The sequence below is a fragment of the Zeugodacus cucurbitae genome, chromosome 3 (assembly GCF_028554725.1).
Source record: "Zeugodacus cucurbitae isolate PBARC_wt_2022May chromosome 3, idZeuCucr1.2, whole genome shotgun sequence".
Classification (NCBI taxonomy): domain Eukaryota; kingdom Metazoa; phylum Arthropoda; class Insecta; order Diptera; family Tephritidae; genus Zeugodacus; species Zeugodacus cucurbitae.
In genome coordinates this window covers 7,388,381-7,409,519 of record NC_071668.1, presented here as the reverse complement: position 1 = coordinate 7,409,519, position 21,139 = coordinate 7,388,381, and the positions used below count along the sequence as shown (strand labels likewise).

At 37.5% G+C, this 21,139-nt stretch overlaps 1 protein-coding gene across 1 annotated transcript in view; it reads right to left on the bottom strand.

Moving 5' to 3' along the window:
- The window catches only part of LOC105217201 (uncharacterized), a 54,306-nt gene that overhangs the window by 20,653 nt on the left and 12,514 nt on the right, over nt 1-21,139 (bottom strand). Inside the window, exon 2 of the mRNA XM_011192093.3 lies at nt 11,380-11,546. Within this exon, the coding sequence (XP_011190395.1) occupies nt 11,380-11,546 (167 nt within the window). The remainder of the gene's footprint in view (nt 1-11,379; nt 11,547-21,139) is intronic.

Genomic DNA, 21,139 nt, shown 5'->3' with positions numbered 1-21,139 from the left:
ACGTGTGGCGAAATAAGGTGTACGCTCTTATGTCCATATGTATATAGTCGGTTTGTATAGAAGTCTACTGTTATATGTCTGCATTATATTTATTGCGCTTGCATACAATGCGATTATGTGAAGCAGAAAGAAGTGAGCGTGAAAAGTTTTTTTTGCTTACTCTAGATCTTTTAGTTTCGTAGTAGAATATATACAAATATATGTGTTTATATCCATACAGCACTTATATAATTCTGGCAAATGTGTTCACTTTAACGCGTTTTTAAGCACTTAAGATTGTATTTGTAATCGGACCGATAGTGTGAAATTTAAGGCAGACATGACCGAATGGATGTATGTATTTCCACGGCCAATACTTTCATTGTGGGTGTAGAAAAATATATGCGATATCGATCTGATAAATTTTTTTATTATATAAATATATATTAAATTATTGATACTGAACAACAGCTAAAATATTAAATGATAATAGTTTAAAGGCAAAATTTAATGCCAAAATGGACACTCAGAAAAAATATTAGATAAATTTAATCGTAAATGGATATTTAATTGGGAGAGAAAGGAATATATAATTTCTCAATGCCAAATGACAACATCACCCACCGCCCGTAGAGGCTTGCTATCGGTAACGCGGCCCTGTCGTCCAATTATATAAACTATATATCCTTCAACCAGCGCAAAAGAGATTCTGTTGTCTGTGTGTCGGCCTGGAGACCCACTAACAGCCCCAGAAAGAGGATTGTCCCAATCAGTCACCCCTTAAAACAATTGATTTTAGAACCCCAAGCAGAAATAATGATAATCATCCATTGACCGTCTGCAGAGGAAAGGTTTTGACGATTCAGAGCGGGTGAAAACGACACCATGGATAGGCCAGCCGGCGGAAGACATGGAAAACATCGAGTTAGACTGGCATGTGGCATCTCGTGACATCGCCCAGGAAATGGGAGTTAGTCACCAAACCATTTTAAACCATCTGCAGAAGGCTGGATACACAAAAAAGCTTGATGTTTGGGTGCCGCATGATTTGACGCAGAAAACCCTTCTGGACCGCATCAACTCCTGTGATATGCTGATGAAACGGAACGAATCGACCCATTTTTGAAGCGGATGGTGACGGGCGACGAAAAATGGATCACATACGACAATATCAAGCGAAAACAGTCGAAGGCCGGTAAATCGTCCCAAACAGTGGCCAAGCCGGGATTGACGGCCAGGAAGGTTTTGCTGTGTGTTTGGTGGGATTGGAAGGGAATCATCCACTATGAGCTGTTCCCATATGGTCTGACGCTTAATTCTACCATCTACTCCGACCTGCTGAATGGCAGTGAGAGTACAACACCAGGAGATGGCGAACCCGATCCCCCAATCGATGACGATGGAACAGATGTTCCATTACCCGACCATGAAGAAATTCGAATAGCAATTACCCGCTTGAAGAACAACAAAGCAGCGGGGGCCGATAGATTACCGGCAGAACTATTCAAATACGGCGGCGAAGAACTGATAAGGTGCATGCATCAGCTTCTTTGCAGAATATGGTCGGAAGAAAGCATGCCTGACGATTGGAATCTCAGTGTGCTCTGCCCAATCCATAAAAAGGGAGATCCCACAATCTGCGCCAATTACCGTGGGATCAGCCTCCTAAATATCGCATACAAGGTTCTATCGAGCGTATTGTGTGAAAGACTAAAGCCCACCGTCAACAAACTGATTGGACCTTATCAGTGTGGCTTTAGACCTGGAAAATCGACAACTGACCAGATATTCACCATGCGCCAAATCTTGGAAAAGACCCGAGAAAAGAGGATCGACACACACCACCTTTTTGTCGATTTTAAAGCTGCTTTCGACAGCACGAAAAGGAGTTGCCTTTACGCCGCGATGTCTGAATTTGGTATCCCCGCAAAACTAATACGGCTGTGTAAATTGACGTTGAGCAACACCAAAAGCTCCGTCATGATTGGGAAGGACCTCTCCGAGCCGTTCGATACCAAACGAGGTTTCAGACAAGGTGACTCACTATCGTGCGACTTCTTTAACCTGATGCTGGAAAAAATTATAAGAGCTGCAGAGCTAAACCGAGAAGGTACAATCTTCTACAAGAGTGTACAGCTCCTGGAGTACGCCGATGATATTGATATCATCGGAAGCAACAACCGCGCCGTTTGTTCTGCTTTTTCTCGCATGGATAAGGAGGCGAAGCGAATGGGTCTGGAGGTGAATGAGGACAAGACGAAATATCTCCTGTCATCAAACAAACAGTCGGCGCATTCGCGTCTTGGCTCCCACGTCACTGTTGACAGTCATAACTTCGAGGTCGTAGATAATTTCGTATACCTGGGAACCAGCATCAACAACACGAACAATGTCAGCCTCGAAATCCAGCGCAGAATAACTCTTGCCAACAGGTGCTACTTTGGACTGAGTAGGCAATTGAACAGTAAAGTCCTCTCTCGACGAACCAAAATCAAGCTCTACAAGTCGCTTATCATTCCCGTCCTGCTTTACGGTGCAGAAGCTTGGACGATGTCAACATCAGATGAGACGACACTAGGAGTTTTCGAGAGGAAAATTTTGCGCAAGATTTATGGTCCTCAGAACATTGGCAACGGCGAATACCGCAGACGATGGAACGATGAGCTGTACGAGTTATACGACGACATTGACATAGTTCAGCGAATAAAAAGACAGCGGCTACGCTGGCTAGGTCATGTTGTCCGAATGGACGAAAACACTCCAGCCCTGAAAGTGTTCGATGCAGTACCCGCCGGAGGAAGCCGAGGAAGGGGAAGGCCTCCACTCCGTTGGAGGGACCAGGTGGAGAGCGACGTGGTTACACTTGGGATCTCCAACTGGCGCCGAACTGCGAAGGAGAGAGACAGGTGGCGCACTATCGTCGATTCGGCTATAACCGGCTAAACGGTTGCAACGCCAATCACATCACATTGCGAACAGCTAGACCGTTTCAAGCAGGCGATCGACCAGAAGCGTCCTGAATTGGCGGACATGAAGGGTGTAGTGTTCCACCAGGACAACGCCAGACCACACACTTCGTTGATGACTCGTGAGAAGCTACCGGAGCTCGGATAGGAGGTTTTATCGCATCCACCATATAGCTCGGACATAGCGCCAAGTGATTACCACCTGTTCCTGTCCATGGCGAACGCCCTTGGTGATGTAAAGTAGAACTCAAAAGAGGCTTGTGAAAAGGCTCAAAATTGAACGGATCGAAGTGAAAAGAAAAGTGCAAGTGTGTGTTCCAAGAATCTACTATGGAAGCTAGAACTCTAAGCTTAAACCACAAGCAAACATTTAACTCTTCTACAGACCCATATAGTTTGTATGTATTTATGAGTGCCTATATGTGAAACATGCTACTCTTTCCTATTAATTTGCTATTAATATCAAACTTTTATATGCGACTACTTCAAAGGACTTGCATTTCGCCGCAGCTCAATTTAAATTACTTGAAATACTTTGATTTACAAATTCCTTTAAAGTTACTACAGCGTCTTAAAAAGTTCACAACTTCCATACACACACATATAACTATCTATTTGGTACACCACATTCGTTGCTCGTTGCTGTGCGCGTTTGTAACGGCAACGAATTACCGACGTCTTGGTGACTTTCAGCACTTTCTCGCGTTGCTATTGAACTTGTTGGTCGCCTTGAAAGTTTTCCGGTTAGTTAGCGATTTGCGTTCATCTTGGTTTGCTCTTTTTTTCTGCTGCTGCAAACTATTTCGCCACTTGCAACCCCCAGTGACCGTCTATCTTCCCACCGCATAACATACTACAGACATTATATGGTGCTTTTGGTTTTTTTTTGTCGATTTTGGTCGAGCGCAAAAAGAGTAATCTCTGACAATGTCATTGCTGCGGTGCCACATTGGTTGCTGCAAACTTTTGCGGCATCTATGCCAACGCGATGTATTGCGTCGCACTGCAACGCTTTGGTTGCACATTTTGTGGCAGCAACTTCGGATTCGCGCCAAATGCGTGCCAAACTAGCTTTGATAAATTAAGTTGGTAATTAAGTAGATAAATTAGGTTGAGCGGCTAGATTGAGTGGTAGCTGCACTAAAGTTTGGCAGACAGTCCAAATAGAAGGGGAAGTATAAACTCTAAATGCATTATGGTTGGTGGGGGGGCAAAGTTGAGTGGAAGGCTTTTTAATTGAACTTTTTTTTTTTTTAATTTTTTTGTAGCCACAAATTTTTTATGGCATCAGAAAGTGCTTTAAATGAAGTCGACAAATTACGTTGAACGGGAATTACGGGAACTATGAGTGATTAGGGTCGGGGTGATTATAGACTGTGGTGATTATATGTACCTGGGGTTCCTTTCATACCTTTATATTTCTATCTGTCTCCATTTATTTTTCTTTCTGTTTCTGTTTCTGTTTCTGTTCCTGTTTCTGTATCTCTATCTCTATCTCTATCTCTATCTCTATCTCTATCTCTATCTCTATCTCTATCTCTATCTCTATCTCTATCTCTATCTCTATCTCTATCTCTATCTCTATCTCTATCTCTATCTCTATCTCTATCTATCTCTATCTCTATCTCTATCTCTATCTCTATCTCTATCTCTATCTCTATCTCTATCTCTATCTCTATCTCTATCTCTATCTCTATCTCTATCTCTATCTCTATCTCTATCTCTATCTCTATCTCTATCTCTATCTCTATCTCTATCTCTATCTCTATCTCTATCTCTATCTCTATCTCTATCTCTATCTCTATCTCTATCTCTATATCTCTATCTCTATCTCTATCTCTATCTCAATCTCAATCTCAATCTCTATCTCTATCTCTTTCTCTATCTCTATCTCTATCTCTATCTCTATCTCTATCTCTATCTCTATCTCAATCTCTATCTCTATCTCTATCTCTCTCTGTCTTACTTTTTCCCACTCACTTCTGACGAAATTTAAATTATTCGTTCAATTTTCCATAGAAAATTTCTCAGAGCCAGCTCAACCAAAATTATTCTCATCTATTCAAATATGGCTTAAAGAGAAGCAATAAATCTTATGTATAAAAATCACATCTCCCATTCATATTTATTTATATTTCATAAATATTTGCAATCATAAAAATTAAAAACGAATCTAAAATGCGCAGCCGACGAACAAGGATTGATTGCAAGTACCAGCCAACAACAAAAACGAGATTTTAACAATACTCACATTAAAAAACCAAACGAAAATAATTGAAAAGATACCCAACAATTTTAACTCTTTCGTGTCAGTGTCATGTCAGTGATGGCGCGAAATTCAATATTTATACAGAAAGCGTGCGTTTCATATACTTTTAGACACATACACACACACATCAAAAAAATACAAAAATGCGGATGCTGCGAATATCCAATGTAAATATAAACAGTGTATATACCTTGATACTCGTGTCAGCAATATTTGGCGCATTAAAAATGAAAATATGTAGACTAGTGCACGCGTATATGAGTATCGCTGTTGACAAAAAATCGCATTGAAATCAGCGCGAGTAAGAAAATAAATAAATAAAGTTCGTCAATTCGAGCATCATTCATTTCCTGTTGACAAACACTGCCAAAGTATTATATGAAAGCAAGCTGCTTCCCATAACTGTGTGTGTGTGTATGAGTATTTGTATACAATGCATTTATGAGCAATTTATTGTTGTTGTAAAATGATAAATCACATTGAAAGTTGAGTGCGTCAGTTTGGGTGTGGGATAAAGGATGGCATGGTAAGTGCAAAAACTTGCTGGCTACATGCACACATTGATAAATATAAATACACACACACACACACGCATAAATGCGCTTGTAAGCAATACATGAAGCACTTGCGTTCGGGATTTTCTTGTCACTGTGGCTGAGATTTCATATTAAAACGATTCGAAGTATCGACGGCGATCACAGCGAGGGCAGAGATGAAGCTCAAGTGCCGTATGCGTATTTGCCTTGGATGCTGTCAGGCAGCTGCTGGAGTATTTATTAATATTTTTTGTTGCCTTTGGCATTGTTGGTTATTGCATGCGTGGAAATATGCTTATCAGATAGCAATCGAGTAGATATGTATATTTTCGCTTATGCTTTTGTCATTAACGACTGCGTAAGCGATTCGTCTTACGAAAGTTTCTGCTTATACTTTCATATTCTCATTTTACGTGAAATTAATGAACTTTATTTAATATATGCGTAAGCTGGGTAGTATTGTACAGAGAAACCGTGAGTTCATTAAGTGTGAGCCCGCATATATTTGTAGGTAAATATATATTTTTGTGGAGAGAAGAATACTTATTAAAAATAATAAGATCTGATTCGATATATATGACGTGATGTGATCACATGTGATCTATTAAAACATTGATCTTATTTGATATTTTGTGAAATGATATGATGTGACTTGGTGATACGCATCCGATTTAAAATTGTATGATGTGATCTTATGTGGTATGTTATCACTTTATGTGATACTTTATGACTTGATCTGATATGATGTGGTAACATTTGCTTTGATATGATGTGATGTGGAATAATCTGATAAGACGTGATATGAAGTGATCTAATAAAGGGAGATGGTATGGGAAAATACCATCTGATGTGATAAGCATCCGATTTAATATTGTATGATGTGATCTAATGTGGTATGTTATCACTTCATGTGAAACTTTATGACTTGATCTAATATGATGTGGTAACATTTGCTTTGATATGATGTGATGTGGAATCATCTGATAAGACCTAATAAAGGGAGATGGTATGGGAAAATACCATCTGATGTGATAAGCATCCGATTTAATATTGTATGATGTGATCTAATGTGGTATGTTATCACTTCATGTGATACTTTATGACTTGATCTGATATGATGTGGTAACATTTGCTTTGATATGATGTGATGTGGAATCATCTGATAAGACGTGATATGAAGTGATCTAATAAAGGGAGATGGTATGGGAAAATACCATCTGATGTGATGCAATCAAATATAAATCACATGGTCAGATATGAGGTGGAATCATCTGATGTTATATTATGCGGTGTTATATGACGCGATGTAATTCGATGTGATGCGGTATCACTTAATGAGATTTGATTTCCTTTTGACTTATTCGTGAAATGATATGTCTTGTTACGATCTGATATCACATACTTCATATGATTTGTTGTAATGATGGATATGAAATCAGAGTATTTGAGTTAAATCTATATATATAAAAATGAAACCCGTTTTCCGTTGTCACGACATAGCATGAAAAGGGCTTGACCGATTTGGCTGATTCTTTTTTGTGTGTATTCCAAGGGGGTTAGAGAATGGTTCTTATGGAGAGAATTTAAAAAAAAAATTGGCTGAAAATGTCTAAAATTCACACTTTTCTAATCTCCCATACAAACAATTTGTTATAGTTATTCATTTTTATATGGAGGATATTATAGATTCCAGTTCAAATTGAATAGGTACGCATACATAAGATAGGTCAGCTATACAAAATAAAGTAGTGCATCAAATTTACACTAAGGCGGTACGAAGTTCGCCGGGTCTGCTAGTAAAAAATAAAATTTGATTTTAGATTATATGATGTAAGATGTGATGCATTGTCATATCATACGATTCGTTTCATTTTGTTGATATGCCGTATGATGATGTGATGTGATATCACATAATGCGACAAATTTCTATATTTTGTACTTTTATAAAATGGTGGGATATGATATGATCACTTGACCAGTTGATCTAACATCACATCACATGTCACAGCATTTAGGCTGTAGATACAAATAATTTTTAGATTATCCGCAAATGTAATCTACTTAACAGTGGTGGCGGATAACTCATCATTTGCATCATTACAGTAAACCGCCACAGTTCATTCATTCCATTAAGCGCATTTAATCACCTCTTATTGCGTGCAATTACGACAGCATACCCCGTGCTTATTTAAATTTCAATTTATTAATAATTTTATGTCCACTCAGCATGACTGTGGTCTCGACTGTGCGCATTGCGCTTACATGCGAGCTTTTCATGCGCGGTCCGCTACATATTTAATGCACAAATTATGCCACTTCAAGTAGGCACCACTGCAAGGACGGCGGAGGTCTGCGCTTTACTCCCTCCCGCATTGGGCTCATGCATATTAATTATTAAATTCAATCAGTTGTGCGCGCGTATGTACACATATCTGAGCGCCAGCGTTGAGTGGAGGTGTTGATTAAAATGTGATTTAATAATGGCGGCGTGTTGCCTGGCGTTTAAAGCGAAAATTCAATGCAGAAATGCTTAAACTATTCATATATACAACATGCATTGAATGCTATTGACGCGGAAAGTTTAATCAAAATTCTGCATGGCATCACTCACTGCAGCGAAATTTATGTATTGATCGCACGAAGTACATGTGAATATATATATTGTTACCAACGCAAACATATGAGCTGTGATTTATTAACTTGCAGTTGTTAAATATCAACATTTTCGTACAAGTTGATGAGTATTAATTGCGTTCTTCATTTATGCAGGTAGTAAGTTGACGGTAGTTGTTATTCTATCCATAAAAATAATATGACCTCATATCCTTACATAACCCTTTATAAAAATCTGCTTGTTTTTCTGGTGAAGTGTATGTGTTGAAAAATGTTAAAATTTTTAATTACTGTTATTTTTAAACCCTAACAACAGAAAAACTTCTCAAACTTTTGCAGATTGATTACATGTTTTGCTACTAAGGTCAACTTGTTCATGCAATTACATGCAAATTATTGGAAAAAAGTAAGAAAAATTGTTTGATGGCTTAAAGTTCGCATGTCAGGTTTAAAAAATTTGAAAAAATGTGAAACGTGTAAATAAATATTTTTCTACTACATACATACAACATACTGCTTTGAACCCTTTTCATAACATTTAGCAACTTTTTTATGGGATTAAATTTTATTCAACAGTGAATGGAAAGGAAGGGCGGTAGCTTACAACCAGCTTTATTGTGGTAATTAGAAATAGATATTTTCTCAAGCAGAATAAACATTTACTCACAATATTATAGAAAGAAGAAGAAGAGAAGAACAACAATAAGTAGTCAAATTAAAAATTATTAACGCTGCACAGTAGGGTTTTGTCCGAAATATTGTTAGCACAAAATAACGCGTTTCTACATAAATAATTTAAAAATACCGCTTATATAAAGATTTTCGAAATTTTTCAATATTTTTATTTCGGGATTCACTTTTGGGATCCCGATAATTCGGTACAAATATTTAATTTTGAACTAGTATACCGTACTTAACAGTATTTTCTTGAAATTTCCACATATATTCGGAATAAATTCCACTAGAAAACAAAAAACCATTATATATATTTAGTAATTGGGGACTGGAGGGCCGATTCGATTCGAGGGCCAGGGCCGATTTCAAATATTTTAGATACCAAGCTATATTATATCCCAAAGTTTACGTTCATTTAATTTTGCTAAGATATCTTACATATTAACCGATATATACGGTATACAGTCCACCGGAAGTTTGAAAATCCATATATGAGGTAAATGGAGGCTAGTTGAAATATTGGCCTGATTTTAATCATTTTTGGCACAGACGTACACTGGTAGAAGAAATACATATCCTTTGAATTACTTTAGAATATCTGAGAAATTTACCGATATTTTCAATAAAAAACTAGTAAGGAGGGCTAAGTTCGTGTATAACCGAACATTTTATACTCTCGCAATTGATTTATTTAATTTTTATCAGATAACACAAAATGTGACCCATATATTCGTCATATATATTTTACGAAGTCCATTGAAAGTTTCAAACCCTTAATATTAGGTATATGGGAGCTAGGGGAAGTTATGACCCGATTTCACTTATTGCACGGATACATATTATTAGAATAAAAATATTGCCTCTGAATTTCTCAAAATATCTGAGCGCCTCACCCATATTTCCGGTAAAAAAATTATTCGAAGCTCTGAGGGCCATATATTCGATATATGGGGTCTTGAATTTTTATGGTCCGATTTTGGCGATTTTTAGAAGGGCGATGCCACACTATAAATGTAATCTTTGTGCAAAGTTCTGTTCCGTTATCTTCACTAGTGCTTACTCTATATTTTGTAAAGTAAACGATTCAGATTGTCTTAAAAGTTCTGATATATGGGAAGTAGGCGTGGTTGTGAATCGATTTGGCCAATTTTCACAACATATCATTGGGATGCAAGGAAAATATTACAAACCAAGTTTCATTGATATTTGTCGAGTAGTATCGGAGATATGGTTTTTGACCCATAAGTGGGCGGAGCCACAACCACTTAAAATTTTTAAGCCCTTTTGTACCTTCTTTATAAAGAAATGTAAGGTTTCTGGTGTTTTCCCTTCCTGAATTAAAGCATTTTTAGTAGTTTTCAACATAACCTTTTTATGGGAGGTGGGCGTGGTTATAATCCGATTTCCTCTATTTTTGGACCATATAAGGAAATGCCTGAAAAAACCGACTCCTGAGAGTTTCGTTGATATAGCTTTAGTAGTCTACCAGATATATACAAAAAACTCATGCCTGCTTCCTCATCCACATATGCCCCTTCATAGTGCGATCCTTCATACCAAATTTTACTTCAATAGCTTAATTTATGGCTTAGTAATAGCTCTTTATATGTTTTCGGTGATTGCCAGTTTGTGGTCCGATTACCGATTACGCCCATCTTCGAACTTACCCTTCTCATGGTGCCTAGAAATACGTCTTCCAAGTTTCATCAAGATATATAAATTTTTACTCAAGTTACAGCTTGCACGGACGGTTAGACGGACGGACATCCTAATTTGAACTTTATTTAGTACTTTTGAACATGACCTTCGTATGGGAGGTAGGCGTAATGGTTTGTTGCTAAGCAACTTTTTTGCGAGAGTATAAAAATACTAATCAAATGAAGTAATAATAGTAGAAATAGTAAAAAATATTAAATTTTGAGGTTTCGGGATTAACTTTCGGGATCCCGAAATATATTTCAAGGCATTAAAAATATAATAAATAGGTTATTACTGGTTAATTGCTCAAAATCGAGTTAAAAATAAATAATTAACACCATACCGAAATTTCGAGATTTTATAAAAAAATCGGGATTTATAAAAAATTTCGGTATTGTGTATAGTCAAATGATAGCTGTGGAAATTACTTTGTAATGGCTGTATTATCACTAAACAAAAAATAGGCAAAATGAGTGGCATTAATATTTCATTATTTATTTAAGTCAAACAAAATTTCATTTCAAATTATTGTTACCTACACCCCCCCACTACCCTAGCCAATTTCGCTACCACCAACACTTTTCAAATAAACAAGTTGATTTACCCCACCTCCCCCGCATTCATTATTTTTAGCAACACTCACCTTTTCACCTGGGGCATGATTATCTGACCCGTGTGTTTGCACGCCTCCACGCAGGTGCGGCGCAATTTACGGATTTTCTCCCGCAATTCGGGGCTGTCCCTGGTTTGGCCAACATGTATTAGCATATCACGAAAGAGCGCCACTTGACTGTTGATTTCCACAATGAGCTGCAATGAGATTGACGCAAAAGTTTAGTAGAACAAGAATGAGAAGAAGAAGGAGCACATAAATGAGAGGTGCCCACGGGTATGCATAGAGGAGCAGATATAAATAGTTAAACAAACACAAAATTGAACTCGTAAATTGCCGAATTCCCGACCCCATATTAAAGTCATTTAAATATTAATTAAATTGGCTTTTGAAATTGCCAAACCAGCGCTGCTGCTACTTGCTACCTGCTAAATTAGCATTCCAAAGTAGTTTTGCTACCTAAAGCAATACGAACTAGAATAAACATAACAACAAGAACAGTAACAAGACGAAATACAGAAATCGCAACAAAACGCACAAGGACGACACAATCGACTGGCTTCGACACAAATTGCCAGTGAGTGTATGAGTATTGGTGCAACCGCAATGTGCCACAGAGATGCCTGCTGTGGCTAGGAGACTCGCAATGACACAAAAAGGGGTAAATGCCAACAAAAACAACAGTAAGGGCAAACAGTGCTCGAATGCCAAAAGAGTTATAAAGATGAGTGCGGCAAGTGGAAAGTGGGGCCAGCTGGCAGCACCCAAAGGTTAGGCGCTTGTTATATTTGTTGCTGTACAACCCGAGTGGTTTTAATATTTACATTCATTCGGCTTGCAATTATTTGCGCTTAAGCGACAAAAACTTAATTTCAAACGATACAGAGACAGACAGTCTACTTGTATTGTAAAAGCTTTGTGTTTGTGTGCGTTTTTATGACAATCACTTGGCTCAGTGTACCGTTTGTGGGTGCGCCCACAGTGTTGTAGGAAAAAGCAATATTTAGGTTAAGTCGGCAAATTATTTGCTAATTTAATGCAAAATATTTTCCAGCAAATAAATTGCAGCTTTTTGTGGGCATCTTTATGCGAATTTTGATTAAAATTTGAAATTGAACAAGCATTTTGGCAAGTATTGCTTTTGAGTAATTAATTCAGCACAGTTGGTAAATAGTATATACTCATTTTGGATGAGAAATTCTCATAAAATGATCACAATATAGTATCTTTACTCTCTCTTTCTTTAGTTAAGAGCTTTTGTAATGAATTCTGAACACTGTTGGCTTCACAATAATTAGATATTCTTTAGAATGTTTAAATTATTTTAATAACTAATATTTCTTATCAAAAGATATACTTTGGATTTTTACAACCTCCACTTTTTGTATTTAAAATCTTGTTTTCTAAAGGTCCTCAGAGCTTTTCGGAAAAAGTTTTCACTCTAAAGTCTTTGAATCAGTCGGCTCTATCTAAGTATATAAATCTGTCAAACTAGCTGGTCGAAAACTGTTCTGGGACACTTCCGCTTCTAGTAACGCAAAATCAAATCCTAAAGTTCCTCAGAGCTTTAAAAAAAAGCTTTCCCCTATAACTATTTCTATCTAAGTATATAAATCTGTCAAACTAACTGGTCGAAAACTGTTCTGGGACACTTCCGCTTCTAGTAACGCAAAATCTTGTTTCCTAAAGTTCCTCAGAGCTTTAAAAAATTCTTTCCCCCTATAACTATTTATTATGAAAGCTCATTGAATCAGTCGGCTCTAAGTATATTAATCTCTTAAACTAGCTAGTCTAAAACTGTTCTGGGGATCTTCCATTTCTTGTATCGAAAAATTTTGTTTCTTAAAGCTCCTCATAGCTTTTAGGGAAAAGCATTTACTCTAAGTAATTTATTTTGGAATTTCATCGAATCAATCGCCTCAAAACAACTAGATTGATTCTAATCTAAGGTTTTTCAATGAATATAGTCTGTGTTACTACTTACTTACTAATTCAGAGAATTTTCTTAAATACTATTTTAAGTCGAGTTACCTAAATTCTTTATTATTCTAATATTTATGTCAACTTAACATAACATAACACCAAATCAGGTCCAGGTTTATATTCAACTAGAGAGCCTTTGGATTAATATACCTTTTTGAAATTAATCAATCTGGAAGATTTTTTAATGTTCGGTCAGTTATCATCAAAATTCGATATCAGGCTTCACTCACAATATATGCTCTAGAAATACTTGATAACGGAATTTAAGCCTCTACTTAGAAGAAGAATACATTTTAGACCTACTTAAAGACTTGAACTACGGTGGATGAAAAAAGGGCGAATCGATAAAAATCCGAAGATATCTTCTTCTTTCCAAGCAGATGGAGCAGTGGTGTCGTTACTAAAGGCTACTTCGATCCGATCAGAGGATCGATGGGTCATGACGAGAACACGAGAGTAAGTTTTTTAACGAACATTGACATAAAGCCAAACATTCTTGAGAAATCATTTCCAAAGTATAATTGAGGTAACTAAAATAATCCGTACGAATGTTTTTAGAGTCGGGAAGATCTCATTAACTAACGTTGGCCGTCCTTCAGCCAACGAATGGCAACACCTCAAACCCGATTGTTTCAAAGCGATGCTTGCTCTCTGGAGAAAGTACGAATTCACCGCAATTAGCCTGCCTTTAATTAACAAGAGTTAAGCAAAGTTTCGATTGTACCTAAGATACGCACTTGTAATTAAAATTCTCTATCGACACAAATTAGTAACATTCCAATTGCTACTGCAAAGCCAACAAGTTAATATATTTCCACTTTCGGTGTCTGCATTTCAAATTTATTTCGTCTGCAATCGTTCACAATAATTGCCTACTAAAATATGAATATAAAAATTTGATTGCCAAAATAAAGCCGAGAATGTGTAATTACTGCGCAACATTTACGGACTTTATGGCGCTGCAACATGAAACGCAGCAACAGCCCAATGCCGCCGAGCCACGCAGCACGAGCAGCAACACTTAATTGTAGGCCTCAAATTCAGTAGGTGCAGGGCAACTTGTAATTATATTTTCTCGACGCAACTAGATAAGCGTAACATTTTAATTTTTCAAGCGTTTGCCTCCGCCTCCCAAAAGGGTTTGCGGGCTTTGATGAAGACACTTGAGTGCGCACGTGGTGGCCGTGTATCTATCTAACCATCTAGGTGGGTGTGTTGGTGTGGATTTATAGTGATATAGCATTTGCCATTTACGCACTGACATCTCCAACATTTATTACTTTCGCTTTTCAGCATAGCGAACATTTTTCATTAAGCCACCGGCCCAGGGCGTGTAGGTCGAGTCGTGTCGTGTCGTGTCTCTGGGCAACTTGAGAAGTGGCAACTGTGCTGTTGCCTGATAGTTTGTAGTAAGTAAGTAAGTAAGAGTGGTGTTAGTGATTAAGTAGCAAGCTCTTTGAGTGCTTTTGAGGTTTTACTTCTGGTCACACACACTCTCACACACCCAAGCAACTAATGTGAATACGGAAATAGCCACTTTTTCTCATAAGCCTAGTTGCTTTTCCTTCTTCAAGAGTTGGCTAAAAGGGTAACTCTTTCGTGCGTCGGCCTCTGCGTCCACCCAACTAGCCATTAAATAGATTTTTGCGTAGGCAAATGTAATTGCACGAACGTGTTGTTTGCAAATTCTATGTAGGTGCGTGTGGCAAATTGTAAGGGTTGACCCCAGTTTACCCGTTCGGCCATTTGATTAATAAATATGACCACAAAAACAAATCAATATTTAATGCATGCAAATTTCATTACATTAAATGTAGAGTGAAACGGAAAATTAATATGAAAGAGTGCCTGGAAGCTTTTTACATAATGACAGAAAGCTAGATAATATAATCTACTTTAAGGGGCTATACCAGTGTGACATTTTACAAAAAACGGATTTTTTTATATTTTGTTTATTCGATAGTTAATACTTTAAAAAATATCCTGAGAAAGCGGTAAGGTCGTACCTAGAATAGTTTTTGAATTGCAGAGTTCTAAAAAGCGACCGCTCGCAGGTATAAGCCGCCAAAGTCGAAACCTTAAACGCGTTTTTCTCGAAACGACATTTTTCAAAACTGCTGGCATCATAACTCAACGAGAAATTGACCGATCGAATTTAAACGGAATGTTCTTGAATATATTTACTATACAATGGCAAACGATCTTTTTGATTTGTTGAAAATTGTCAATTTGATATTAAAAAAAAAACACATTTTTTTACCTAAAAAAAGATATTTTTTTCAGAACTACGCCATTTTGTTAATTTTTGATATTTTTCAAAAATCGTAGATCATTGTATAGGAAATATCTTCAACTTTAATGCCCCTTTTGAATTTTTTTTGTTTCAGCTACTCATTCGGCCGGAATCATGTCAGCAGTTGAGGAACTTTTTTTTTTGGTACCTCCCAAAACAGCACATAACTCCGATATTAAAATTATTTTTTTTTAAGTCTTAAAATATAGCTGAAAATATACCTTATTATTTCCAAAAAGTACGAAACTTTCGATCAAGTACTTTCTTTAAAAAAAATTCACGAAAACCCCCACATTTTTCATGGGTTACATTGGTATAGCCACTTAAAGGTTCCAATTTCAAAATAACCCTATATGAAATAACGTATCTATTTTTGAAGTCCCTATGAAGTCTCTACCAATTTCTTCTGATTGCTTCAAAATCTCTATAGATATCAGTGGTGTTGGAGATATACCTTTTGTACTTCAATGTTTCTAATATTTCTCACTCTGGCCTGGGTAAGATACTATTTACAATCCACTTCCCGTACCGACAGTTAAAATATCGTTCTATCCCTGATCTGATATAATTGAATTATTTCTGAAAGTATTTTAAGATCTCGAGATATTGATATCTGAGAGATATTGTCGATTTCTTATAGAGAATGTTTGCAAATCATCATCAGACGACAAATGTCAAATAGACGTCAGATGGAAACTGACAAATATACGTCAGATGTCAAATGTTAAATAGACGTCAGATGTCAAATAATTGTGAGATGAGAAATGTCAGATAAAAACTGTCAAATAGACGGCAGACCTGATATCAATGTCAGATGACAATTGTCACATAGACGTCAGATGGAGATCAAATGTGAGATCAGAAATGACGTCAGATGCCAAATGTCAAAAAAACGTCAAATAAATATCAGATTTCAAATGTCAAATACATGCCAGATGTCAAACATCATTATTATAATTGACTTTCTCAATACGAGTTCATTATTTTATATTCTTGAAATAGTGTATGAACTTCACTGAAGTCACTCATTTATAAGACTGCACCGAAGAACTGTATCATGCGAATCTTTACCACTGTAACCAAGTGATTTCAAGGTGATACAAAAACAAATACAAACACAAATGCAATCTACAATGTACACCGCTCCACTTCAAAAGCGTAAGACCTGATCACATGAAGAGAGCCACAACAAAGGACACACTGAATGTGGCAAGGTGCCCGCATACAACGAATGATGGGTGAATGTGAATAGATTGCAAATGCGGGAAGTTGCACCGCAAACCCGATAAATAGATGTGTGTGTGTGTGGCAAGTGAGTGCATGCTTGCGACGAAGTGAAGAGCAGAGTAAACTACTAAATGCAGCAAGTGTAATCGAGTTACGATTACAAGCATAAAACTGCAAAGCGCACCACACACACACACACACAGCTGTTGGCATGCAACAAGCAAGTGCTGTGACTGCGTAGAGTGCGGGTGTGTGCGTGTGCACATAATTATATTGTTTTCCAAGCTGAGCAGGTGGCATGCCACTACAATGAAGACGACCTGCCTGCCTGTATTGTGGCGTAGTGGCATTGTGTTGCACGTTTTTCATTTGTGCAACGCTTTGTCAATTTTTAAAAACGCACACACTGCAGAAAACCGACTACAACGACAAGCGCAGAGCTTTTGTGGCGGTTGCCAGGAATTGAAGTAGAAAATTGAAAATACGAGTATCAATATCAACCATTCCACCTACTTGCTTACTATGCTTTTTTCGTGTTTGTTGAGAACAACAAGAAATAAGAACTGTGAAAAGAATGTGGCAAACAATTACTAAGTGTGTGGCACAAACACACCCATGTATGTATATTTCTGAGTTCATTGCAGATGCAGCTTGCTTTCGGGGATTTCGTAGGGCTTTCACTTCTAAGCAGTTCATTTCCGAAATGCTGAAAGAGTTAGTTGCTTAAATTTTATATGCGCAAGTGCTTGACTAAAAACCTTGGGAAAATACGACTTTCTGGCAGTTGGCGTTGGCGTTGCCATATCGTTGTTGCGTGCAACAGAACAAAAAACGCTTTTGTTGCAAGTAAAATTTGTTAGACATCGAGTGGATGAAAATGCAGCGGCAACAAAAGTTAGTAACCGATAGTGCGCTCCCTTAGTTCCTCTAACAATTTTTGGTATTTTTTTGTTTTTTCTTTGATTTTTGCATTCACCACTTCTTGCGTTACATTGTAAGCAGCTTACGTGTCTTTTTTCCAAAAGAAAATTAAAAATTCATAACATACGCGACCAAAAAAAAAAAAGAAATCGGTAATCTCTCAACAGCAACGGATGCAGATGAGAGCACATTTCAGCTGCCAGATGAGCATATGCAGCCCTACAATCACACACACATACGCATATCAGTGTGCATCATGTGTGATTTGCATATGCCAACGCGAGGAACGCGCCAAATTCAACACCTACGCGAGACATTAGATCACAGTGGCAGTGTGTCAGTGTGTCCGTTAGTCCATCACTCCAACCCAAGCAAACATATTTGCATGCCACCACAGTTAGTTTGGCGCTGGTTTTCGTTGCCGCTGACAGTGAGTGTGTGCTGGCATGCGCGCACGCCTGTTTGTCTGCCATCATCAATGCAAATCTCTGGCTTTCAAGCACAAACACACGCACACACTCTTGAGCGGGTGTGAATTTTATGACTCTGCTTTTTATATGCTCCATGTGTGGCATTGAAATCACATGCATACACATTTGCAATATACTATATCTCTATATGAACATGAGTACTCGTATGAGTGCTTGCTGAGTTTACTTTAATACCAACGCCATAGTATCAGCGCCACAGATTATCGTCAACGCATTAGCATTAGTCGCTAAAAAGTTATATGTGTGGAAGTTATGTACATATGTGCTTGTTGTGTCATGTTTCCGCGCTACATGCCCTGCCACAAGCCATGCCATTTCATCCGTGCCACGCCGTGTTGAGCGGCTGTCAGCTGTTATCGCTCTTTTCCGTGAGAGCGAAATAGTGAAATTAGATTTTCCGTTGGAAAGTGGCGTTGTCATGCATAAATTATCGCGCGGTATGCTGTTTAAATTCAAATGCAGCTGCTGGATTATTGTAGCCGGGAATATTTGTAGAGTAGCGAGGTTACCACTGCATAAAATATTCAAGACCAGCGTATGCAGGTGTTTGCTATAAAGCTGGCTGATTGAAGTTGAGTGAAAGTCGGGTAGCAAGCGTAAACAAATGTTGGAAATGAGGTTTAAACGTATTAAATACAACAAAAAACCTATGTTAAGTTAAGTTGGGTTATGTTAAGTTTGTTGTTTGGTTATTTATATTCATAATATTTTTCAAAAAGTTATGTTATTTTATTTTAAGTTAAGTTAAGTTAAGTTAAGTTATGTTATGTTATGTTACGTGATGTTAAGTTAGGTTAAGTGATGTTATGTTATGTTACGTGATGTTAAGTTAAGTTAAGTTTTGTTATATTATATTATTTTAAGTGGTTAGTTTTTTTTATTCCATGAAGATATGCTAAGTTATGTTATGTAATGATGTGTTAAGTTAAGTTATGTTCTGTTATAAAAATTTTGTTATTACATAATAATTAAGTAGTAAATTATTTTATATAATATTTCATGATTTTATGTTACGTTATGTTATGTCATGTTACGTTACGTTATGTTAAGTTAAGTTTTATTATTTTATATTAATTAAGTGATTAAATTTTATATTCCATGAATATATTGTAAGTTATCTTATATAAGGATATGTTAAGTTACGTTACGTTATGTTATGTAAATGAATTTCAAATTAATTAAGTGGTAAATTATTTATATATTACATGATGTAATCTTATGTTGTATGTATGTTACGTTATTGGCGTTTAACCGTTTAGCTGGTTATAGCCGAATCGATGAGAGTGCCCCACACTTCTCTTTCCTTCGCAGTTCGGCGCCAGTTGGAGATTCCAAGTGTAACCAGGTCGCTCTCCACCTGGTCCCTCCAACGGGGTGGAAACCTTCCCCTTCCTCGGCGGGTACTGCATCGAACACTTTCAGGGCTGGAGCACTTTCGTCCATGCGGACAACATGACCTAGCCAACGTAGCCGCTGTCTGTTTATTCGCTGAACTATGTCAATGTCGTCGTATAACTCGTACAGCTCACCGTTCCAACGTCTGCAGTATTCGCCGTTGCCAATGTTCTGAGGACCATAAACCTTGCAAAAAATTTTCTTCTCGAAAACTCCTAGTGTCGTCTCATATGATGTTGACATCGTCCAAGCTTCTGAACCATAAAACAGGACGGGAATGGTAAACGACTTGTAGAGTTTGATTTTGGTTCGTCGAGAGAGGACTTTACTGTTCAATTGCCGACCCAGTCCAAAGTAGCACCTGTTGGCAAGAGTGATTCTGCGCTGGATATCGAGGCTGACATTGTTGGTGTTGTTGATACTGGTTCCAAGGTATACGAAATTATCTACGACTTCGAAGTTATGACTGTCAACAGTGACGTGGGAGCCAAGACGCGAATGCGCCGACTGTTTGCTTGATGGCAGGAGATATTTCGTCTTGTCCTCATTCACCTCCAGACCCATTCGCTTCGCCTCCTTATCCATGCGGGAAAAAGTAGAACAAACGGAGCGGTTGTTGCTTCGGATGATATCAATATCATCGGCGTACGCCAGGAGCTGTACACTCTTGTAGAAGATTGTTCCTTCTCTATTTAGCTCTGCAGCTCGTATTATTTTTTCCAACATCAAGTTAAAGAAGTCTCACGATAGTGAGTCACCTTGTCTGAAACCTCGTTTGGTATCGAACGGCTCGGAGAGGTCCTTCCCAATCATGACGGAGCTTTTGGTGTTGCTCAACGTCAATTTACACAGCCGTATTAGTTTTGCGGGGATACCAAATTCAGACATCGCGGCGTAAAGGCAGCTCCTTTTCGTGCTGTCGAAAGCAGCTTTAAAGTCGACAAAGAGATGGTGTGTGTCGATCCTATATTCATGGGTCTTCTCCAAGATTTGGCGCATGGTGAATATCTGGTCCATGGTGGATTTTCCAGGTCTAAAGCCACACTGATAAGGTCCAATCAGTTTGTTGACGGTGGGCTTAAGTCTTTCACACAATACGCTCGATAAAACCTTATAGGCGATAATAATCTTATGTTACGTTATGTTAATTTAAGTTATGTTGCGTTACGTTATGTTATGTTAAGTTAATTTATTTTATGTTTTATATTAAGCTTTGTTCTTTAATATTAATTAAATCGTAAGCTATTTTATATTTGATGATGTTATGTTATGTTATGTTATGTTAAGTTAAGTTATGTTAAGTTATATTATGTAAATTTTTATTATTTCATATAAATTAAGTGGTAAACTATAAGCTATTTCATAATATTGCGTTATGTTATCACAAGTATGCCGTACATTTCAATTGCCCTAACCCCCACTTTCGCCATTGTTGCCACATTCAAGGAAATGAAATGAAATCGAACGCAACTTTATTGAA